The sequence below is a fragment of the Sapajus apella genome, unplaced genomic scaffold, assembly GCF_009761245.1.
Source record: "Sapajus apella isolate SASKATOON/1434 unplaced genomic scaffold, GSC_monkey_1.0 scaffold31, whole genome shotgun sequence".
NCBI lineage: Eukaryota > Metazoa > Chordata > Mammalia > Primates > Cebidae > Sapajus > Sapajus apella.
The window spans coordinates 5139091-5165222 of NW_022436971.1; the positions used below are offsets into that span (position 1 = coordinate 5139091).

General features: G+C 37.0%; 1 protein-coding gene across 7 annotated transcripts in view; it reads left to right on the forward strand.

Annotated features, from left to right (window-relative positions):
* LDAH (lipid droplet associated hydrolase) overlaps nt 1–26132 on the forward strand; it is a 124439-nt gene that overhangs the window by 70213 nt on the left and 28094 nt on the right. For 5 of the 7 annotated variants that reach the window (XM_032294002.1, XM_032294003.1, XM_032294000.1 and 2 more), the window contains exon 5: nt 5212–5446. The exons of the other annotated variants lie outside the window; for them this stretch is intronic. In XM_032294002.1, the coding sequence (XP_032149893.1) occupies nt 5212–5446 (235 nt within the window). The remainder of the gene's footprint in view (nt 1–5211; nt 5447–26132) is intronic. 7 annotated transcript variants of the gene reach the window in all.

Here is a 26132-nt window from a genome sequence, read left to right on the forward strand (position 1 = left end):
TACTTATTAAATAAGCTGACTAGGCTTGTGTTTCCAGTGTGATCCTAAGGAGAGGAACACATGGCCATATGGGGGAGGAGATAAATTAAACTAGGATTACTTCTAGACCTATGTTTTGACAGCTAGCAGCTTTATCTTTGAAGGCTGTCTGGTTTACATTGCATATTGCCTAAGACATGCCTTACAAATGTTGCAATCATATAAAAAGAGAAACTGTGTACTATGTTCTTTGGTTTTCTGCTTGTATACTGGGGGAGCATGCTGCCATTACTGCATCAGGTGGGTGATACTAATAAATAAATAGGCAGAGTGGCAGTGATAATGTTCTTTTGAAGATGTTGAAGTACTACTTGTCATGGCTTCATTTAGTCATAACACATAGGCATCACTGCTGCTCTCCCAGAAAACTGGTTGCATCTGCAGTTAGCTATGTAAACAGGACAGGTGAACTATTTGAAGGATTTTTAAGATTTACTGTTTTTGTTAAAGCCTGTTTAATGAAACAGATCGCACACAATCCACACCTGAGCACCATACTTACATGTAGCCATAGCTCAAATTGTTTCTTAGCTTCTTTTCTGAAAAATTATTGACAGTAATAACAATAAATTCCAGAAAAATAAGCATCAGAATACTTTCTCTGACCCCCAAAAATGTATCCAGTATAAAAAGTCCCAGTGTGCATATTTATTTTCCTGTACTGTTCAAGAAAACATAGTTGTGCTTCATTATCAAAAGTTGATTCTGATAGATATCAAAAGAGAATGTGAAATATGCAAAAATGTTTTCTTAGGATAGAATGAATTGGCTAACATGGGAGTTCTTTTTTTTAATGAGATAGTAACATAAGAAAATGTTTTGTCATGTACACAGATTTGGAAACCTTCACCGCACAGCTGTGTTATAACATTAGGCATACTTCCTTGACCTGGGTGATTTTTTTTAACCAATATGAAGAATGAAAGAAATTTTTATTACTGTGACTTATCCTATCAAATTTGGACTATAAATTTCATTGAAATTATCATTACGAGATCTAGGAAAAGTTTCACCCAGCAGGTAATAATTGTTGTTCTCCAAAGGCAAGAGAGGAAAACCAGTCTCATCAACTATTAGTTGTGATGAAGTCTTTGGTCTTCTTATATTTTTACAAGGCAATGATGCATTCAGTGTACATATTAGAACTTCCTTGTTTTGGTCCATTTCCACGATTTCAGAGTACATTTTAATTCTCAATTTGTTATTGATATAGATCAACCAAGTATAACCCTGTGGTTGCTTATATAGTTTTAGAGTTTCCCTTACATACAGTTTTCCTTAACCTGGGTCACAGTAAAGGATCATTTATAAAAGTAATGGATTGTTTCCTGTTTCTGCCAGCTGATTTGATCAATCTGAAGTTCCCTATGTACTATGGGTTACATAACTAGTATGGAATCTGTGTGGTACATTCTTCTTTTAGTTTGGTATTAACTGAATTAACCATTTATATTCTCTAAATCATTGAGGACATTTTTTAATAAACACTTGAACTGTTCTCTTCTTCACACACCCTGCTCCAGCAATCCTGTTCACCTGGCTCTTACTCAAACACACCACATTAGCTCTCATGGCCTCTGCTCATGCTCTTCTCTCTTACCCCCCAAAAAAACTTACTTTTCTAAGCACCTCTTAGCTCACTCCCTTTTCATCAAAGCCATCCCTAAACACCTCATTTAAAGCTGTACCACAACCCCTAGCAATTATAGCCCTCTTACTATTTTATCTGCCCCCTTATAGGACTTGTGACTTCCTACCATTATACATATTTTATTCATTTATTATTTATTGCTTAAATTGTTATAATCATTTCTTATGGCTAATTAACATACATATTAAACTAAGACATTTAGTTGATTAGTTATTAGCCTCAATTACATTTTGTTTTTTAATTTATATTTTTAATTGACAACTAGAAAGTGTATAGATTAAGTACAATACGGTGCTTGGAAACAGGCATATATTGTAGAATGACTAAATCAAGCTGAGTAACTTATGCAGTACCTTACATGCTAATCTTTTTTTGTGGTAAGAACACTTGAAATCTATTCTACTGTCTTAGCAATTTAAAAATGGGCAAAGGACTTGTATAGACATTTCTTCAAAAAAAAAATTACAGATGACTAACAGGTATATGAAAAGGTGCTCAACATCACTAATTATCAGAGAAATGCAAATAAAAATCACGATATATCACCTAACTCCTATTAGGATGTCTGCTAGAAAAACAAAATGTAACAAGTGTTGACAAGGATACAGAAAAATAGAAATCTTTGTACACCTTGTACACTGTTGCAAGAGCATTGGTAGAACTACTTTGGAAATTCTTTGTAATTATCTGCTAAAGATGAAAATACCCATACTATGTGACCCAGTATTTCTCCTTTGAAGTGATGTAGCCAACAGAAATACATGCACCAAAAGACATGTACAAAAATGTTTCCAGTTTCCAGTTCTGCATGTAGGGAGCTTAGAAGTTGCTACTCCAACCCTAACAAGTAAACCATTGAGCAAACTGAGAAATTACCTCTTATTGGACCCAGGATAGGGGAGGACACAGGGAAACCACTGTCCCCAAAAGACTAGAGAGACAGACTGGTACATACTGAGAGTCACAGCTTACTAGGGCATACAGTCACAAATAGAAATCCCACAGGAAGCAGTACCATGGTAGAAAAACCTGAACTGTAATTGACGAATTACAGGAGGTTCAGTGTGAACAACGCTGAAAGTTAAAAACTCCAGGGGGACCCAGTCATGGGGAAACCCCACTATTTTGTTAGACTTACCTACATGAGCTCAATTAGATTCTCATAGTAAATGTTGCAGAAAAATCCCTGTGTACTTCTGGCAGCAGAACCATTTTGAAATATGCCAGAGCACTGTACTCTTCTTAATAAGGTTTGCCGCCAGGAGAAATTAGTTAGCTAAATCCTAACCTGGTGGGGTATTATTAGAGCCTGACTCCATGGAAGGGAAATACCTAACTCTTGTCAACTTTAACCTTCTGCATCAGAGAAGGGAAATACTAAACTCCAGACAGCTCTAGCCATCCTGTCCTACCAAAGAGGGGAGAAGAATACTGAGGAAACACTTACAAGTTTGTAGACTGGAAACAAATGCTTAGTAAAAGACTGAGACTTAATCAGAGGATGATAGAATGTCTCACCTCCCCTTTACCCCACCTATCTACTATATTACTAAAAGCTGATTTGCAGAAGTTCCTTTTACCTAGTATATCATGTCCAGCTACCAAGAAAAAATTACAAGGCATACCAAAAGGCAAATAATACAATCTGAGGAGACTAGAGCAAGCTTCAGACCCAGACATGTAGGGATTCTGAATTATCAGATGAGGAATTTAAATCCACTGTGATTAATATACTAATGGCTGTGATAGATAAAGAAGGCAGCATGCAAGAATAGGTGGACACTGTAAAAGAGAGATAGAAATACTAAGGCAAAAGCAAAGAGAAATGGTAGAGAGTAAAAACATTGTAAAATAAAGAATGCCTTTGATAGGCTTATCAGTAGATTGAACATGGCTAAAGAAAGAGTCTCTGAGCCTGAGAATATCTCAAACATAAACCTCCAAAACTGAAAAGCAAAGAAAACAAAGACTGGGAAGAGAGAAAAAAAAATATCTAAGGACTGCGGGACAACTATAAAAGGTGTAGCATATGCATAAGGGGCATACTAGATGGAAGTTATGATATAATCATACGATGCGATACAGTCATACAATGGGAGATCATACAGCAAGGATAGTGAATAAGCTATTGCTATACACATCAACATGAATGAATCTTCTAGGCATAATATTGAGTGAAAGAGATAAAACCACAAAAGTATACTATGTGATTGCATTTATATAAAGTTCATCAACAGGCAGAAATCAGCTGTATTATTAAGAGATGGTAACTATTAATTTAAAACAAGATAAGGAAGTGATTAAAATATTAAGAGATGACAAGTATAGATATAAAGACAAGGTTACCTAAGATGGGAGCAGAAGAAGGACCTGTGATTAGAAGATGCACATGCAGAGCTTCTGGCAGCGTTTATTTCTTGGCCCACTTAGCTGTTCATATTAAAATTATTGTTATATTGGACATTTTGTTTTATACAGTTTTTATGTGTTATACTTAATTTAAAATATGGTTAAAAAACTATTGTGTCCATTCTCATTTCCTACACTACAATCTGTTAACATTATTGCTCTATTTCACTTTTACTCTGTTAATAGGGATTGTGCTTGACTATTTTGACTTTTCTGATCCCCATTAAATTATTTTTATATATGAGTGTTGAAAATAATGATTTTTTTTCCCAACTGAAGCTGGAAAAAATACTAACATGGCAAACAATGTAGATTTAAATGGTTTTAGTGATTCTTTTCTACTACAATATTATTAAAATATATTTTCTGATGAAATGAGTTGAAATGCTATTTTTGTCCTTAAACATTTTCCCACATAGATGTAGATTCCTAGCTTCCCTTGTACCTGGCCCTCACTTGATTCAGGTTGAATCAGTTGTGAGAAGCACATCTGGTCCTGTTAAAGATTATCTTTGGTAATATTAAGGAATAGAAGAGCTTTTCAAAAGTGAACTATCTTCAAATATAATCAGTAAAAGATGCTGATAGAAATAGGGCCTCTCTCCCTCTCTCTCTTTCCCTTTTTTTAAAGAGGGTGGTCTTGAACTCCTTGCCTCAAGCTGTCCTCCCACCTCAGCCTCTCTTCCCTCCCAAGTGCTGGGAATTTAGGCATGACCCCCCCCACCCAGCCAAAATTGAGTCTTTTATATGGCTCTACTTTGTTCTGATACCATTAGTCAATCAAATTGGTATAATTGCTAAAATGCTATATTAGTTCCGACTTTCAACAGCCCTTCAAAGGAATTGCAAATTGCTAATACAATCTAAGAGTTATTTAGGAATCTGATTCCTTCCCACCCTTCAAATTAACTCCAATGTCTCAAGGGACATCCTTATATCCTACTCAGACTAGTTGTAGGCTGAGAGGGTGGTGAGTAGTGGTTCTTCTCAGTCTGAACAGATCTCTAGTCATTCTAAAACCCAGTCATTTGCCATTACTGTATAGAAGAAACCATAAGTAATGGACTAGCCCTTAAGAAAACCTCTCATCAAAGTATGCTTCTTTATTGTAGGTAATTCGTGCCTTTCTTCTCTGTCCAACGATTGAACGAATGTCTGAGTCACCCAATGGCAGAATTGCCACTCCACTTTTGTGCTGGTTTCGATATGTTCTCTATGCTACTGGCTACTTATTATTTAAACCATGTCCTGAGAAAATGAAGTCCTTCCTAATCAGAAGGGGCCTTCAACTAATGAACCTGGAGAATGAATTTTCGCCATTGAATTTATTAGAACCATTCTGCCTTGGTAAGCACAGATTTTAAAATGTATATGTTTATTCTTGTATCACAAAGTGTTTACACAATACTCTCTGACAGTGGACAAATACCAAACAAGCAATTATATATTAGTTGTTTTTCTCTTCCAAAAGTTTAAAACTAGAAATAAATAAAATTAGAAATAGAATGAGGGAATGTTTACATGAGAAATTAGACAGAAAAGTCTCATCAAGCTTTAATTTTACCTTATGTTTCTGATTCTTCACTCTAGCTGCAAGATGGCGAGAAATACTTCTTCTGCACATAGTACATAGTACATATGGAGTCCTTACAGGAATCCTGGGTGTGCCTGTTAGCTCAGTGGGAGTACTTTGCAAAAAAACAGCAAAAGGACACAAAGTCTAATATTCTTGTAGAGTTAATAGGTTGTTTTTAATTTTCCTTCTTTAAATGTTTTGGGAGAATTTAAATTATAAAAGTAACAAGTAGTTGTCATGGTAATATATTTTAATACTGGATGCTTTGCTGATTGTATTTTATGAATATGCTAGGAAATGTTTTTGTTACTTTACCTTTTGGCTTCAAAAGTTGTTTTAAAATGTAATTTATCTTTTTAGATTATACTATTTTATACTGTATTTATAAATGACTTTCATAATAAAGTAAACCTAGTTTCTTAATCTATAAGGTGGGGATAACAATACCCCATACTTCAAAATGTTATTCTAGTGTTAAATGTGATAAAATATGTAAAGCTTCTATCTAGTGATTTATTTATAACAGACCTCCAATGTACAATATAACAGTTTCAGCAGCAGCTAATGGCACTTTCTAAGGTTTTACCTGTGGTCCTCAGAAGAACTAATAAGGTTTGATATTGCTATTGTTCCCATTTTAGATGAAGTAACTGAAGTACAAAGAAGTTACATGACTGCCCAAAGTCATACTGCTAGTGTGTAGTGTTTAAACCCAGGCATTCTGCTGCTGTGTTGCATTTCCTTTCACTGTAGCTGCTGCTGTTGTCTTTTTGCCCTAGTTAATGATAACAGCAGGACTCCTGAATGAAGTTTTCTATGCTCAGCTATAGTAAGAATGCTGTAAGGTCACATGCATAACGAACTAGAAACAAGTTAACAGCCCTGCCTGTCCAATTGTACAGCGGCAGTTCATATGGGAGGTGTTTTTCTAAATATGTAGCAAGAAGCCGTTCTCACAAATACAAGGTTCAGTATATTTGTCGTATCTATAGATCTTTTCTGTTTCCATTTGCCCCCCAATTTCCATTATTTAATATAGCCTTAGCACAGTGGTCAAAAAAGACGCGATAGGAAGAGGGGAAGCAAGGCTTAGGACAGTCTTAGAAATTGCCAGAGGCTGAGTTGGAAATATCCCTGAAAGACCATTTGCTGCAACTCCTCATCTCTCCACCATATTGTTACAGTAAAGGGTCCCAATCCATGCCCCACGAGAGGGTTCTTGAATCTCGCGCCAGAAGGAATTCAGGGCGAGTCTGCAGTGCAAAGCAAAACCAAGTTTATTAAGTAAAGTGGTGAAAGAATAGCTACTTCATAGACAGAGTAGAACATTCCTAAAATTAAGAGGAGGAGCGCATCCACCCTAGATATAGTGCTTGTATGTATGGGAAGATGCGCTCTGCTACAAGGGTTTGTGATAAAGGATTAATTTTTGTAATTACTGTATTTTGCAAGAATTTGTATTATTATCTGTAAAGCAAAATTAGGAATGCCTTTGTTCTCCAGATATCGGGATATCTGGACACTCCCAAGTCTGGGTCTGTTTTAGTAAACATTATTAGTTTGTTCCCTTAACCGTAAACATCTAGAGGCTAGGAATGCCTTACTTTCTGAGAACGCAGCCCAGCAAGTCTCAGCCTCATTTTCCTAGCCCACACTCAAAATGAAGTCTCTCTGGTTCAAACACCTCTGACAGTACTGAGGAACAGATGCCTACTGGTGGTGAAAATGGTACTGAAAGGAAGTGAGAAACCTCAACTCTCATTTTGGTTCTGCCCTAGACTCACTCTGTGGCTTCAGTTTTGTTACTTCCCCTCTTTGGTTTTCAGTTGTTGATCTAATCAGGAGTTAGGGCCAGTCTACCTTTGGAAATTACTCGAGACCAAATGGAATCAACATTTGAGATTCTGGCAAGTGTATGTAAAATTCTCCACACATGCTTTGATACGATCATTTTACTTCCCTTTACAGTTTTGTTTGTCCCGCCCAGTACCCTTCACCCCACCCACTGCCGCCCTGTTGCTTTTAGCCATTTCTTTTTGCCTTATAGAATGGATTTTAAAAAGCCTTCTTCAGTTAGGGATTCCATTTTCTTCTTGGGAATTCTGCTTCCAGGAAGTTGGAGTAAATGGCTTTTTACTGTTTCTCCTGCTAAGTACTAAAACCCTAGATGTTATCTATAAAAATTCTGCTTCCAGGAAGATGGAGTAAATGGACTTTCTACTGTTTCTCCTGCTAAATACCCTAGATGTTATCTATAAAACAACATCAAGAAGACTGTACAAGGTAGAGAACAGAAAGCAGGCTATGTAGGGACTTTGGGATCCAAGGAACAAAGATGGTGGTGAGTTCGCCGGGTTTTCTTTTTAACACATATATCCTAGATGTGGAGCCAGCAACCCAGAAAAACCAAAGAGTAGACACTTTTAAAGGCCCCCACGGAAGCCTACTCTCTCTAGCCCAAAGACCAGGAAAGGAGCAACATTTTATAGAGTAGGAAAAAATAGTCTTCTCCCTACCTTGTATACTTCTTAGTTGGGGCAGATCTTTGTTACAAAAGACAGATTAACAAGAAAAATATATAAATTTATTAACATTTATACTTCAAATGTACATGGGAGATACCCAGAGAAAAGAATAAATCTCAGAGAGGTGGCTTCTGAGTTCAGACTTAAATCATCTTCAACTAAAACAAAGGAAGTCAGTAATGGGAGGTGACCAAGAAAAGCACTGCACACAAGACAAGAGTTTGTTTTACAGATTAAGTTGGTGCCCTTTGCATTAACAATAGAGTCCTTGGTTATTTAAAGTCATCCTTCATGGTACAGAGAGGAAGACACTCATACTAATGGAAATGTCCTTTATAGATGTGAATTTCCCTTTAAAAAGGGAACTTCTCCATTTTTAGATTTTCTCCTGTGTCTCCAATTTCTCAAAATACTCAGTTTAAAATAATCCTTTTGCCCAAGAGGCATCTTTAGGGATGGCATACTTCGGCCCCCTGCAGTCATTTTGCGACAGTGTATTCTGGTCTTCAATACTTCCTTTCTTTATTATTATTATTATATATTTTTTGAGACAGAGTCTCACTCTGTCACCCAGGCTGGAGTACAGTGGCTAAATCTCAGCTCACTGCAACCTCCACCTCCCAGGCTCAAGCAATTCTCCTGCCTCAGCCTCCCAAGTAGCTGGAACTACAGGTGGCCGCCACCACTGCCAACTAATTTTTGTATTTTTAGTAGAGACAGGGTTTCACCGTGTTGGCCAGGCTGGTCTCGAACTCCTGACCTCAGGTGATCCACCTGACCTGGCCTCCCAAATGTAATCCCAAAATGCTGGGATTACAGGCGGGAACCACCACACCTGGACTCTGGTCTTTAATACTTTTTAAAAGAAACCTTTAGACAGTAACTGCTATACTCTACTCCAGCCATCTCCAGTCATGCCCACAAAGGTTGCGTGGACTTTACCCTCTCCCCAGCAGTGATGAAGCACCCCTTTCTTTCCTTGCTCTAGGATACTGTCCCAGAAGAGGCTGAGTAGACAGCAAAGACTTTCATTACTGCCCTGCAGTAATGGAGCCACCATCACCACTACCCCCATGATATCGGTAAAGGTTCATGTGGGGAGAAGTAGCAAGGGACTCCCACTTGTCCTAGGCAAGAGGGTAACAGTGGAAGCCTAGTAGGGAGTCAGAATTTCTACCCGTGCCCAGCAGCTATGAGGAGCCCCTTTATCCCTTGGGTGTCAACAGAAGTCAAATGGGTAACTTACGGAATTTCTACCCCTGCCCAGCAGCTGTAAGGAGCCGCTTCAGCCCTTGGGTATCAACAGGAGTCAAATGGGTAACTTAGACTCTACCCTGTGTGGCCATAATGAAAAAACAGCTAAAACGTAAAGTTTAAATAAGATCCAGAGTCTCATAACATAATATTCAAACTGTCCATGTTTTAGTTGAAAATCACTTGTCTAACAAAGTCTCAACTTGACTGGAAAAAAAAAAAAAGTCCCAGCTACTCAAGAGGCTGAGGCAGGAGAATCACTTGAACCCAGGAGGCAGAGGTTGCAGTGAACTGAGATCGTGCCATTGCACTCCAGCCTGGGTGACAGAGCAAGACTCCATCTTGCGGGGGAATATCAATGCCAACATCAAAATGACAGATATTAGAATTACCTGACAAAGACTTTAAAGCAGCCATTATAAAAATTCTTTAATGATCAATAATAAACATGTTTGAAACTAAGAAGATGATAGAAGAATCTCAGGAAAGAGAAGTTGAAAAAAAAACTGAATGGAAATTTTAGAACAAATTTAAAATCTCAGTGAATGGACCCAATAATAAAATAAGGGGACAAGGAAAGAATCAGTGAATGTGAGATTAGATCAGTAGAAATTACCCAACAGAGAGAAAATAGACTGAAAAGGGGAAAAAACTGAACAGAACCTCAGGGACCTGCTAGATTACAACAAAACATCTAACATTTGTGATAACACGAGTCCTACAAATAGAGAGTAGGTCTGAAATAGTACTAAAAAAAAATTGGTTAAAAACTCCCAAATTTTGCAAAAGATATGAACTTACAGATTCAAGAAGCTGAGCAAATTTAAAACAGAATAAATCCGAAGAAATCTACACTAAAACACATCATAACCAAGCTTTTGAAAGCTAAAACAAAGAAAATGTCTTGAAAGAAGCCAGAACGAAATGATGTATTATTCATGGAAGAAAGTCTATTTGAAGGACAGCTGGTTTTTCATCAGAATCCATGGAAACCCGAAGGAAATGACAAAATACAAAATGAAAATAGATATCAATCCAAAATTCTATACCTAGCAAAAATATCTTTTAGGAAAGAAGGGGAAATTTAGCATTGTCAAATGATGGAAAACTAAAAGAATTTGTCATCATTAGATTTATCCTAAAAGTATACCTGCAAGAAGTTCTCTCAACAGAGAGGAAATGATAAAAGAGGGACTCTGGGAACGTCAAAAAGAAAGAACCATGGAACAAGTTAAAATGTGGACAAATGCAACTTTCTTTATCTCTTGAGATTTCTAAATTATGTTTAACAGTTAAAACAAAAATTATAGCACTGTCTCTTACGGTTCTAAATGTACACAAAGGAAATATTTAAGGCAACGATTTTATAAATGGGAGGAGGGTACAAGGACATAATGGCAAGTAAGGTTTCTATACTTTACTTGAACTGTAAGATGTAACCATGTGTAGATGGTAATAAGTCACATGTATCTGTAATGTAGTACCTAGAACAGTCATTCAAAAGAGATACTCAAAATCACCATGGATAGATCAAGATGGAATTCTATATTTAGTAGCACATTGATTGGAAGACCAGAAAAAGAACTCAGAGACATACATGACAGAGAACAAACAGAAAATAAATAATAAAATGATTGTCCATTATTATATTCAATGTAAATGATTTAAATACACAATTAAAAGAAATTGGCAGGGTAGATTAGAAAATATGACTCAATTATATACTGTCCTTGAAAATCTTAGTTTAAATGTAAGTAGCTTGAAAGCAAAAGGATAGGAAAAGATATATTATGCAAACATTTATAAGCAAAAGAAACCAGGAATAGCTTTATTAATATTAATAAAGTAGATTTCAGTGCAAAGAAAATTACCTAATAGACATTTATAGAACACTCCACCCAAACAGAATTGATATCAACATGTTAATATCGTTGAAACAGTAGAGTATGTTCAGTGACCACAATGGAATCAAACTAGAAATCAATAACAGAATAACAAAAGTTAGATCTTTAAATACTTGGAAAGTAGACCACACACTTCTAAATAACTCATGAGTCAAAAAATGGAATTACAAAGAAATTTAAATAATACTACCTGTAAATAATAAAACTATGGCTCACAGCTGTAATCCTAGCACTTTGGGAGTCTCAGGTGGGAGGATCACTTGAGCCCAGGAGTTCTAGACCAGGCAGGGCAACACAGTGAGACCCTGTCTCTAGAAAAAATTTAAAAATTGGCCAGGCACAGTGGCTCATGCATGTAATCCCAGCACTTTGGGAGACTAAGCTAGGCAGGTCACTTGCATCCAGGAGTTCAAGACCAGCCTGGACATCTCTACTAAAAATACAAAAATTTGCTGGGGATGGTGGTGCACACCTTTAGTCCTAGCTACTTAGGGGTCTGAACCAGGAGGATTGCTTGAGCCCAAGAAGTTAAGGCTGCAGTGAGCTGAGATTGTGCCACTGCACTCCAGCTTGGGTGACAAAGTGAGATCCTGTCTCAAAAAAAAAAATTAGCCAGGCATGGAGGTGCATGCCTGTAGTCTCAGCCTCTTGGGCAGGCTAAGATGGAAGGATCACTTGAGCCCAGGAGGCCAAGGGTGCAGTAAGCCATGATCATGCCACTGCACTCCAGCCTGGGTGACACAGCAAGAGCCTGTCTCAAAAAAAATAATAATATTATTAATAATAAAACTGGATTAAAATGAAAATATAGCACATTAAAATTTGTGGGACAGAGCTAGAACAGTGATAAGACAAAAATGTATGCTTTATGTTAGAAATTATTACATTAGAAAAGGAGAAAATTTTAAATCAGTAACCTAAGCTTCAACCTCAAGAACCTAGAACAAGAAGAGCAAAATAAACCCAAAAGGAGGAAAAGGAAAGAAATAACAAGAATAGAAATTAGGGCTAGGAGCAGTGGCTCATATCTGAAATGCCAGCACTTTGGAATGCTGAAGCAGTAGGTTTGCTTAAGGCCAAGGGTTCAAGACCAGACTATGCAACATAGTGAGACCCTGTCTCTACTCAATAAATAAATAAATAAACACTGAAAACAGAAAAACAGTAGACAAAAATCAATGAAACAAAAAGCGGCTACTTTGAACGAGTAATAAAATTGACAAACCCAGCCGGGCGCGGTGGCTCAAGCCTGTAATCCCAGCACTTTGGGAGGCCGAGGCGGGTGGATCACGAGGTCAAGAGATCGAGACCATCCTGGTCAACATGGTGAAACCCCGTCTCTACCAAAAATACAAAAAATTAGCTGGGCATGGTGGTGCGTGCCTGTAATCCCAGCTACTCAGGAGGCTGAGGCAGGAGAATTGCCTGAACCCAGGAGGCGGAGGTTGCGGTGAGCCGAGATCGCGCCATTGCACTCCAGCCTGGGTAACATCAGTGAAACTCCGTCTCAAAAAAAAAAAAAAAAATTGACAAACCCCTACCAAGACTGACAAAGAAAAAACAGGTGAAGACACAAATTGCCAATATCAGAAATGAAATAGAAGATATCACTATAGAGCCTGCACACATCAAAAGGATAATAAAGGCTACTGTGAACAATTCTACACATATAAATTTGACAACTGGGATGAAATAGACCAATTATTCAAATGTGGACACTTTACCACAACTCATCCAAGATGAAATAGGTCATTTGAAGAGCCCTATAACTTTGAAGGAAATTCAATTTGTAATTTTAAAACTTCCAAAAATCACATTTGCAGGCCGAGATGATTTCACTGGAGAATGATACCAAATGTTTAAAGAAATATTAACACAATTCTACCCATATTTTAATAGAAAATAAGAGGGAACACATCTCAATTTATTTTTTGAAGCTATCAAAAAATATCAAAACCAGAGAAAAACAATACAAAAATACTACAGGCCAGTATCCTCTATGAGTATAGAGACAAACATCTCTAATAAAATATTAGCAAGTAAAATTCAGCAATACATAAAAATAATTATACACTATTCTATTACCAAATACGGTGTATTCCAGGGATGCAAGGCTAGTGTAATATTCAAAAATCCATTAATATAATCTAACATATTAACAGGCTAAGGAAAATAAACCACATGATTCTATCAACTGATGCAGGAAAAAAAAAAGTATTTTGAATGCTTTTCTTCTAAGACTAGAAACAAGACAAAGGTATCTGCCCTCAGCACTTTTATTCAATGTAGTGCTGGAAGGTCTAGTTAGTCCTGTAAGGCAAGGCAAGGAAATGAAAGATAGACAGATCAGAAGGGAAGAAATTAATCTCTTGTTTGTATGGCATGATTGTCTATAGAGAATATCCCAAGGATGCTTCTGTGGCTCTGCCAGAGAATAAAAACACATCAAATTATTTTTAAAAAAACTAAAAGAAAAAAAGGACAATCGTAAGGAATGTACCAAAAACAAACTTGGAGAATTAGTACAAGTGCAACAAGGTCACAGGATACAAGATAAGCACAAGTCAATATTATTTGCATACACTAGCAATAGAAGCCAAAATTTAAAATATACTACCTTTTTTAGCCAGTCAGAAAAATGCTTACACATAAATTTAGAAAAACATATATAGAATTATATGCTGAAAATGATGACTATTGATAAAGAAACAAAAGAAGACCTAAGTAAATGGAGAGACATACCATGTTCATGGATTGGAAGACTCAGCATAGTAAAGATGCATTAGTCCATTCTCATACTGGGTAATTTATAAAGAAAGAGATTTAATTGGCTCACAGTTACACAGGCTGAACAGGAAGCATGAGAGCATCCACTTCTTCGGAGGCCCCAGGTAGCTTTTACTCATGGCAGAAGGCAAAGTGGGAGCAGTTATATAACATGGCAGGAGCAGAACTGAGAGAGAGCAGTGGGGGAGGTGCTACACACTTTAAACAACCAGATCTCAAGATAACTCATTCACTATTGCTGTAATAGCACCAAGAGCAATCGTGTTAAATCATGAGAAACCATCCCCATGATTCAGTTACCTCCCACTAGGTCCTACCTCCAACATTGGGGATTACACTGGGGATATAAGATTAGGGTGAGGACACAAATCCAAACCATATCAGATGTCGGTTCTTCATAAATTGATATGCATATTGAACATAATTGCTATCAAAATCCAAGCAAGGTTTTTTTTGTAGCTATTGACATGATTATTCTAAAAGGTATCTGGAAAGGCAAGGAACAAGAATTAGCAATACAGTTTTGTAAAAGAAGGATAAAGTGGAAGGAGTGAGTCTTTCTAGTTGCAAGATTTATTATATAATTACAGTAATCAAAACTTTATAATATTGGTGATGGGATTGATACATAGATCAATAGAACAGAGAAAAGAACCTAGAAATAGACCCATGCAAATATGCCCAACTGATTTTTGACAAGAGGGCAAAAGCAATTTGATGAAAGAGGAGTTGCCATTTCAACAATGTTGCTGGAGCACCTGGCTCTCCTTAGGCCAAAAGAAAAAACAGAAGAAAGAAAGGAAGGAAATGAACCTCGACCTAAACCCTAAACCTTACACCTTATAAAAAAGTTAACTCTAAATGAGTCATGGATCTAAATATAAATCTTAATCCTTTTAGAAAAAAGGGAGAAAATATGCAGGATCAGGATCTAGGACAAGGTAAAGGCTAGCTGGGTGTGATCACAGTGAGAGACCATTACACACCTATCAGAATGGCAAAAAAAAAAAAAAATAGCAACCACAAATGCTGGTAAGAATACGGAGAAACTGGATCACTCATACATTGCTGCTGTTAATGTAAAATGGTACATCAACTCTGGAAAGCAGCTTGGCAGTTAAAAATCTAAGCATGTAGCTACCCTGTGAACCAGCAGTAATACTCCTAGGCATTCATCCCTTATATATGAAAACTGGTATGAATGTTTATTGCAGTTTTATTCATAATAGCCAAAAAATGGGAACAACCCCGAGGTATTTTCAGTGGGTAAATTATTAAACAAACTGGTAAAGCCATTCCATGGAATGCTACTTAATAATAAAAAGGAACAGACTTTTAATACACACAGCAACCTGTATCAATCTGCAGAGAATTATGCTCAGTGAAAAAAAGCAATCCGTAAGAGTTACATACTGTATAATTCCATTTATATAGCATTCTTGAAATGATAACATTATAAAAATGAAGAACAGATTAGTGGTTGCCAGGAGTTAAAAATGAAGCGGGGGCAAAGAGGGAAATGGGTACAATTATTAAAAAAACAACAAGAGAGATTATTATGCTAATGAAATTATTTTGTATCTTGTCTGTATCAATGTCAATATCCAGGTTGTAGACCAGGTATGGTGGCTCATGCCTGTAATCCCAACACTTGAGAGGCAAAGGCAAGAGGATCACTTGAAGCCAGGAATTTAAAAGCAGCATGGACAGCATAGCAATACCCTGTCTCTACAAAAATTAAAGATAAAAATTTAGCTAGACATGGCACATGCCTGTAGTTCTGGCTAGTTGGGAAGTTGAGGTAGGAGGATCGCTTAAGCCCAGGAGTTAAAGTTACAGTAAGCTATGATTGCACCAATTCACTTCAGTCTGGGCAACAGAGGAAGACCCTGTCTGTTTAAAAAATATGTATACATATCCTGGCTGTAACATTATACTGTGGTTTTGCAAGATATGACCACGGGAGAAACTGGATAAAAGGTACATGGATTTCTCTATATTATTTATTATACCTGCATGTAAATCCACAACTATCTTAAAATAAAAGTCGAATTAAAACCAAAAAGCATTCTCCAGCTAGAGGCACCACTTTCCTTTCTGGAATAGGTGTTCTCTTTATCCTCACTGCCTGAATTAGGTGCTCCTTGTCCTTGAGACATTGAGAAGGCTGAGGATCCAGAGCCCCAGGGCTGAGGACACTATTAGATATGGAGCTGTACTTATGCCACTTTAGAAATATTGTCTAAACCCAAATCAGGACATGGGATATAAGTTTTATACAGTTATATATGTATAGATGTAAAATTATATATGAAATTTGTAACTTATATGAAAAGTCTAGCTATGACAAATTATTCTTAACAATATGTTTACTGAATACATGGTATGTCACATATATAATCAGGTGTTTAATGTTTTTAATTAAAACAGGAAATTATGTAAATATTTTCCACTTCTTCTGCATTAGAGTTATACTTCAGGAGAAGTAGGCTTCAAAAGCTGCATTTGAAAGAAAGGGTTCTTCCTTTTAGTTGCAATAATTGACCTCCTGCGGCATCTTCCAGGAGACCCAAGTACAGGCAGCAGGGAGCAAGACAGTTTAGGCACAAAACATATTTCCCTTCCCAATCCAAGGCAACCAGATTTTACACTACATTGTTGCTTGAGGAACCCTGAGCTTCCTTTCTCTCACAACCATAGTGGAGTTATTATTGTGCAAAATAGATTTTGTAAATCAGACTGAACGTTCAGCTACATTTCTTCATCTCTGTTCTAAACAACAAACTAGCAAACAAACTTTTGGAGCGCAGCCCTCCTATTCTTACATCCTTTCCTTTCTGATCTTTTAATCCCTTGGCTCCAATATGGCCTTCTGATATCCAAATAACTACTCCTTCAGTGGTCTCTGATTTTTGATTTTCCCATAACCTACCCAGTCTGTGTAACCTTGAGTAAAGGAAAATGAGGCAAGAGTTACCTGTCCTCTTTCTTCTTTGGGTTATTGGTTCATTCCCTACTTGGGTACGTAGTTCATTTCCTAGTAGTGACTCTAGGCTGATCATTAACTAAACATCTCAGATATCCCAGCCAGCCCCTTCCCTCTAGATCCCCAGTACCACCCCTGCCTCCTCTTGCAATAACCATCACAGAAGCTGCCTTTGCCGAGGCTTGCCCTCGCCATGGTGATTCCTAGTACCTTGCTTCCCACAAACAGAAGGTCCCAACTGAGAAAGAACAACACTCAACAGAAGACCCTAACTTTGGGAGATTATTAGTGGGCTCTGCTAGAGCTTACAAACTCCATGAATAGTCAACGTAACCAACGTTCATACCAGCTACTCAAATTGGCATAATTTTCATGGTTACATGAAGCGAGGGGTTATCAAGGGAAAAGAAGATCAGGTCAGAGATCATTCCCAGCTGGGAATCTGGTCCAGCTGGATATTTCCCGCGGCCCCCACAGACCTGTTTCTCTGTGGCTTGACTGTCATCCAGACGACGACCTTTTAACCTGCCAGCATGCCTTTTAGGAGGCCTTGCGGTGTTTGCACATTATGTAATGTCTGTGCTTCAGTAGAAATCTTACGGAAACAAATGGAGGAAGTTTGCTAGTCCAAGCAGTGGATAATAAATCCTGCCCTATCTAGATAGAAACTGGTTTTCTGTATCCTTTAGTTTATACACACATTTTTTTTGTTGTTGTTGTAAGCTCTGAAAAATTCAAGGAACCAAAATATTCAAGTATTTCAAATCCTGCTGCCCTTTTGGCAAAGATGATACATCTTTTCCTGTAGGCTTGAGCTCTGTGGCATTAGCGTTCTTCTCCAGTATGCATGAGTGAAATGTCATTTCCTATGCAGCATTCAGAGAAGAGTAGCCCTGCTTCAGTTAGCATACATGATAAACTTTACCACAGTGTTCATCAATGTCATTTTGTTAACTAGGTTGCTTTAAATGTTATTTTTAAAGAACATATATGGATTTTTTTCTTCAGTTTTAATTTTGGAAAGTTTGCTACTAAGTGTTTTCTTTAGATGTTCTTCCACTTCATGCAAAATAGGCTTTTCACTGAGACACCTAAATTGGATTTTCTGATCAAAGCTAAAAGGAAATACGTCTTATTTCAGCAGTACAACAGGTCAAAATAATTAACTTTTAAAAATATTCTTGGGTCTTTTCATTAGGCCAAATTGATATTTTAATTCCTTTCAGTTACTTAACTAGAAAAATAGCACAGAGACATAGGGAAATTTCTGGTAGATTGCATTATGTTGTTGAATATATTCTTGTAAAAGAAAATTTCATAATTTTTTCTTTCCTTAATCAATATGGAATTATTTTTTTAAGATAGTTACAGTGTTAAAAAAAAATGAACTATTTAACGAGATGACAACATAAGCAGATGCATCACTAAAGAATCACAAATTTCTTCTCAGAATGTTAATCCCAAAATAATTTTTGAATAAGACAAAACCAGACTCTCGTGTTACCAATTCTCTCACTTAAATGACCAGCTTGTGAAAATCTGTTTAGAAACCCAACTCTGGCTTGTATTTATTTATTTATTTTTATTAGAGACAGGGTCTTGCTATATTGGCCAAGCTAGTCTCAAACTCCAGGCCTCCAGCAGTCCTCCCACTTTGGCTTCCCACAGTGCTGAGGTTACAGGTGTGAGCTATTGTGCCTGGCCCCAACTGTAGCTTTTAATGATTCACGGAAGTATAACTTAAACTTTGGGAATGAAGGAAAAGGTTTTTTTGGGGGGTTTTTTCGGTCAGTATTAGGATTTAGGACAAAAGGTGATTAGTGTAGTACTAGGATATAACCTGTGGATTAGAAATAAATAGCCCAGTGAATATCTTACTATTTTTTCTAAAGAAATTTTTGTATTTTAAAATTAAAATACAAATTTTTAAATTTTAAAAAGTCAGTTTAAAAATCACATTTTTTAAAAAATCATACAACACTTCCACTTGTTTTTCACTTTGGTGAACTCAGTGTCACTTAGATAAGATTATCTGTTTGCAGACTATGATGATCATAATGACCACAGTCCTGGCTTATAGAGAAACACATAATAAACTGTGTTGACTAGGAAACATTTCTCCAACATTTTAGAATGGAAGAATTATTTTTTTAGGTCTAGTCTTCACTTTGTTATAACTTGGCACCACTAGAAAGGTGGAAAACAACCTGGAAATAAACTACTGAAGAATGTTCCCTTGTAAGAAAACTTCAGCTGGGTTTCTAAGACTATCTGGTCCTACTTAACCTTTTGACACACCCTGCTGGTATAGCCTTTCTGAGTATCCAGCCTTACTCTGCCTACAGCTCCTTTGGCATGCGAGGCTGCTCATGTCTCTAGAATCTTCTAATCTCACAGCCTGTCCTGAACCTCAAATTCTGCTACCACACAGCCCTGCTTGCCTTGAACCTTCCTAACTTCCCTACACTCAGCACACCTCTCCAGCCTCAGGAATAGTCAGAAGATGTGCTAGGAGGGGCTTTCCTGAGAAAGGCTCTTTTTCAGTCAGCTCCTACCCTACCTCTTCCAGGCAAGCCCTGGTTGTGTGAAGATATAGCATGATGCCACCTTCTCCCCCACTCAGTTACCAGAGCCTGATAAGCAGTTAAGCACGTCAACCCCTGTGCTGTGACCAAAAACACCCAGAATATTCAAAGGCCCTATTTCTATTCACTTTTATCAGCTGGAATTGAGTTTGACTGTAGATAGCAGAAAACCAAATTACAGTGTCCTAAACAGATAGGGATCTATTTTTCTCATGTGCCAAGAAATCCAGGCATAGGCAGTCCAGAGGTAAATAACATCTCAGCAGTGCCAACAGGGACATGGACCCTATGTTTCTAGTCTGTTTTCCTTTGCATGTCACAAAAGCCTTTATCCTTGTGCTCATCATCTCAGGGTCACATCGTGGTTCCTGCAACTCTAGGCATCATGTCTAACATTCAGACAGAAAGAAAGGGGAAGGGAAGAAAGGCAAAAGGCCTACTCATGATTAGGCTTTGGCTTACTTAAAAAGATAATGTCCTCCCCAGGAACTTTTACATTAGTAGCCAAAATATCCTTTACTGTAAGGAATAGAGAAAAGCCATATGTTTTGATTTCCCCATGTCTCAGTAGAGGCAGTCAAGGGAAATGAAAAGTTTTGTTGGCTTTTGGGTAGTTACATTGTATCTACTACATCCCCACTGCAAGATGATCTTGAGAGTCAACATCCATGGACTTAATCACAGAATAGGCCACCTACCAAACACTGAGGTCAGCGCACCATAACTGAAATGCGTCGTTGCCATGTTCCTGCATAATGCCTTCTGGTGTTGTAACGCCTTGGCAAGATAAGCTCACACTGAGATCTACAGTTTATTTCTTAATTGTAATGGGTCTTCTTCAAATCTTATCTTAATAAGTACAATTGCATCTCCCAAGATTATTATATTGTTTATTTTAAAGGGAGTTTTTAAATGTTTGGCATTTCACCTGTATTAATGGGCTTACTAATGTCTGTTCTCCCCAGCCGCCCCCCATCATGGAAGTGAATCTACCAAAGCCTTGTTCTAACATGTCGAACCTTGTAATGATACTTTAAGAAACTAATTTTTCCTTGTAAACATCACGGTAGATTTTATATATGTATAATCTGTCAGCACTTTTAAAGGAGATCAAAGTGACTAGAAGTAGTATCTCAGTCAGCACAGACCAGAAGTAAAAATCACATTTATATTTCAGTGTATATACCCACAGTGGTTGATTTCCTACCTCCCAAATTCACCTGTTCTAGTGAAACAATGGCCACCTCCTGTAATTCCCCTTATTTCTGTACCAACAAGTCTCTCTCCTCGATAACGGCAAAGCCAAACTGGGGCATTCTCGCATGAATCATACTAGTGGTACTAGGCCACATGCCACCAAAACAGCAGGACAATTTGGCTTGCCACCTTGTAGTCCTACTTTAGAAAACTATGCATGCATCACCTTCCATTTTGTCATTAGTTGCGGTTTAAATTGCCTCCTCATTGTCTCTGGCTGCTATGAGACAATGTGTATGTGTATGTGGCCTAGTGTCTGGCTAGTCCTAACGGGAGCTCTCAGACTTGTACTCTGCCTTCAATTATTCATCTCACTTTTATACCAGTACCTGCCAGCTTGGCTTATCAGTGTCAGTGTGCTTCAGCCCCTAGATCTGGCCTCCATCATGATGTCAGCTCTTGGACACTTCAAATAAGGCAGTAGCCTTTTCCTCCTCACCCTGTTTTCCAAAACACTAGCTAAGTAACCTTCTCTGTCAGTCTCTTCCCATTTATTTAACAATCCTTCCTTACTGATATCTGCCGCGAGCTAAGTGTTCAGATAAGCACTGGAGAGGATAGTTAATGAAATATAGTTCCTGCCCGTAAATTACTTACAGTGAGGTAGGAGAGAAAAAATATGAAGAATCTTAATATATCATAGTAAGGGCTATCATAAATCAGATACAAGGTATGGATGGTAATGAGAAAGGAGAGATCAGTTCTATTAATACCTAGATAAGTAATAGAGGAGAAGATGAATGAATTTGGACTTGAAGAAGAGCTGGGAGTTTTTCAGACAGACAAAATGGCACCAGGATAGGCAATTAGAAGGCAGCCTTCAGTTATGGATTATGTGTACTTGGAGAATTGGGTGATAACATTTGACCTGTGAGATGAATTCCCTATTGGTCTTTCAGCTTTAGCCCTCACTCAGCGATTTCAAACCTTTTAGCCAGTCTAAATTAAGGTCCTGTAGTAATATTCGGAGACTAAGCAAATCTTAGAAAATAATGTTAGTAAACAAGGTTAGAGTCTTCAGTGAGTCTTTTTTATGCCTGTATTAAGATTTGTAATGGAGCAAAAAAATAAAGAATTAACATTCTTCCAAATCATTCCCTTTTCTTCATGTTTTTGTTTCCATTACTACTGCTACTAGACATTTCCTTCACTGTAGTACTTGAAACTCTGAGTTCTGCTGGATTTCCAGGAATGCTGTTGACAATCATTGCCAAGAGAAATGTGTTTTCCACTTAGGAAATTACATTTCTATTTGGTATTATTATTTCTGACCACTATGTTGTATTATGAGCATTTCTGAGGAATGACAAAGATGGCTTCCTTGGAGCAATTACTGGAAAAGAAGCCGATGTTCTATTTAAAAAAAAAAAAAAAAAAAAAAAAAGTATACTTAGATGGGAAATTACCAAGAAAAAATAAGGGTAGAAATAAAGGTGGAATGGAGTACATTCCCTGATGAAAAAATTTACTTTCAGAAATAAGACTCCTTACAAATTATTTGAATTTTTAAGTTCTTTTTTAATTTAAGAATGATAAAAAGTACTTAAAATATAAATGTATCCCTTCATGAATTATCACAAAACAAACTTCCATTAACTACCACCCACTCAAGAATAACCACTGCCAGTCTCAGAAGACTCCCTTCTGTTTCTGCCCATCTCGCGTACTCCATTTTCCCAAATGTAACTACTAACATCTAGATGTGCCTGGTTTTCAACTTTAAATAACTGGAATTATATAATATATACTTATTGGTGTCCGACTTCTCTTAGTCAACGTTGTATATGTAATGTTGCTTACAGCTTTAATTATTTCATTTTCATTACTAAATAATTTTCCATTGGATCAATGCACTACAGTGAATTTATTTATTCTACAGTTGATGAGTACTTGGGTTGTTGCCAATGTGGTACTACTGAAAATAATGCTGTCAAGAACATTTTTATGCCTGGCTTTCAGTGAACTTACGCACATATTTCTCTTGGGTCCATCTAGAGGAGGAAATGCAGAGTTCATGTGGTATGCATATGTTTAGCTTCAGGAGACAATACTAAATGGTTTCCAAAGTGGTTGTACCAGTGTATACCCCCACCAGCAATATATAGAGTCTATGTTGCTTCATTTTCTCACCAATACTTGGTGTCGTATCTTTTGTTTTTGCTATGTTTAGTACTTTTGGTCAATCTGGTAGGTATATCGTGCCATCTGATTGTATTATGGTTTTTTTTGAGATGGTTCTTTTTCATTGATTACCTAATAGTTGTATATATTTTGGGGTACATGTGACATTTGACTACGTGTATGCACTGTGTTATGATCAGATGAGGTTAAATGGGGTATCCATCACTTGAAATATTTATCTTTGTCTTGAGAACATACAGTTCTAGCTATTTTGAAAAATACAATAAAGTATTGTTAACTATAATTTTTCCACTGCATTATCAAATACAGGAACTTATTTCTTACATCTGATTCTATTTTTATACCCATTAACCAATTTCTCTTCATCTTTTCCAAGCCTCTGGTAATGACCTTTCTACTGTGTACCTCTGTGAGATTCACTTTTTTTTTTTTTTTTTGAGATGGAGTCTCACTGTGTCACCCAGACTGGAGTGCAGTGGCGCAATCTCGGCTCACCACAAACCCCATCTCCTGGGTTCAAGCAGTTCTCCTGTCCCACCCGCCGATGAGTAGCTGAGATTACAAGCGCATACCACCATGCTCGGCTGATTTTTGTATTTTTAGTAGAGATGGGATTTCACCATGTTAGTCAGGGTGGTCTCGAACTCCTGACCTCAGGTGATCTGCCTGCCTCGGCCTCCCTAAGTGCTAGGATTACAGGCGTAAGCCACCATGCCCGTAAGATTTACTTTTTAGCTCCCATGTAGGAATAAGAGCATGCAGTATTTGTCTTTCTTTGCCTGGTTTTCACTTAACATAATAACCTCCAGTCCCATCCATTTTGCTGCAAATGACAGGATTTCATTTTTTTGTGGCTGAATAATATTCCATTATGTGTATATATCACATTTTCTTTATCCATTCACCTATTTATAATACTTAGATTCATTAGTATCTTGGATGCTGTGAACAGTGAGTGATGCAATAAACATAGGAATGCAGGTATCTCTTTGACACACTGATTTCCTTTCTTTTGGATGTATACCCATCAGTGGGACTGCTGAACTATATGGAGTTCTAGTTTTAGTTTTTTGAGGAAACTCTATACCGTTTTCCATAATGGCTGTACTTCTTTACATTCCAAACAGTTTACAAGTATTCCTTTTTCTCTGCATCCTCACCAACATTTGTTATTTTTCTGTCGTTTTCTTAGTAGTCACTCTAACTGGGGTCAGATGATACCTAATTGTGAGGTTTTTTTAAATTTTTTATTTCCATAGGTTTTGGAGAACAGGTGGTATTTGGTTACATGAGTAAGTTATCTAGTGGTGATTTGTGAGATTTTGATCCACTCATCATGCAAGCAGTATACAGTGAACCCAATTTGTAGTCTTGGTTTTTATTTGCATTTTCCTGATAGTGATTCTGAGCATTTTTTATGTACTTGTTGGCCACTTGTATGTCTTCCTTTGAGAAATGTTTATTCAGATTATTTGTCATCATGCTATTGAGTTGTTTGAGTTCCTTAAATATCCTGGTTATTAATCCCTTGTCAGATGGATAGTTTGCAAATATTTTCTCCCGTGCTGTAGACTGTTTCTTCACTGCGTTGACTGTTTCCTTTTCTATATGCAGCTTTTTAGCTTGGTGTAAACCCATTTGTCTGGTTTTTGCTTTTGCTGCCTGTGTTTTTGAGGTCTTATCCGAGAAATACTTTTGCCCAGACCAATGTCCTGTAGCATTTTTCCCAATGTTTTCTTTTAGTAGTTCCATAGTTTCAGGTCTTATTTAAGTCTTCAATCCATTTGAGTTGATTTTTGTATGTGATAAAAGATAGGATTGATCTAGCTTCATTCTTCTGCATGTGGGTATCTAGTTTCAATAATGTTTATTAGAGAGACTGTCCTTTCCCCAGTGTATGTTCTTAGTGTCTTTGTTGAAAACAAGTTGGCTGTAAGTATATGGATTTATTTCTGAGTTCTCTGTTTCATTCCATTGGTTTGTTGTGTACTTTTATGCCAGTATCATGTTGATTTAATTACTATAGCTTTGTAGCATGATTTAAAGTCAGGTATTATGATGCTTCCAGCTTTGATTTTTTTTTTCTCTCCTCAGAATTCCTTACCAATTCGGCATCTTTTGGGGTTCCATACAAATTTTAGGATTGTTTTTCCCATTTCTGTGAAGCATGTCATTAGTGTTTTGATAGAGATTGCATTGAATACATAGATTGCTTTGGGTCATACAGACATTTCAACAATTTCAACCCTTCCAGTCCATGAGCATGGCATATTTTTTCATTTGTGTGTGTGTCCTTTCAATGTCTTTCATTGATGTTTAATAATTTTCCTTATAAAGGAAAGCTTTTTTTGTTAAATTTACTTTTTTGGTTAAATGTACTGCTAGGTATTTTTTTAGTAGCTATTGTAAATAGGATTGCTTTCTTAATTTCTTTTTCAGATTGATCACTGTAAACATATATAAACACGGCTGATTTCTGTATGTTGATTTTGTATCCTGCAACTTTACTGATTGTATCAGTTCTAAGAGCTTTTTGATGGAATCTTTAGCTTTTACTAAATATAAGATCACGTCATCTGCAAACAAGGTTAATTTGATTTCTTCCTTTCCAATTTGGATACCCTTTGTTTCTTTCTCTTGCCTAATTGCTCTTCCTAAGACTTCTAATACTATGTTGAGTTGAAGCAGTGGAAATGGGCATTCTAGTCTTGTTAGATGTTAGTGGAAAGATGTTGAATTGTTCACTGTTCAGTGTGATCTTAGCTGTGAGTCTATCATATATTGCTCTTACGGTATTGAGGGAGGTTCTTTCCATACCCAGTTTGTTGAGAGTTTTTGTTATGGAGGGATGTTGAACTTTATCAAACACTTTTTCAGCATTTATTGAAACAGTCATATGATTTCTGTTCTTGATTCTATTGATATAATGTATCATGTTTATTGATTTGTGTATGCCGAACCATCTGTGCATCTCTGGGACACATTCCACATGATCATGGTGATCTTTTTAATGTGTT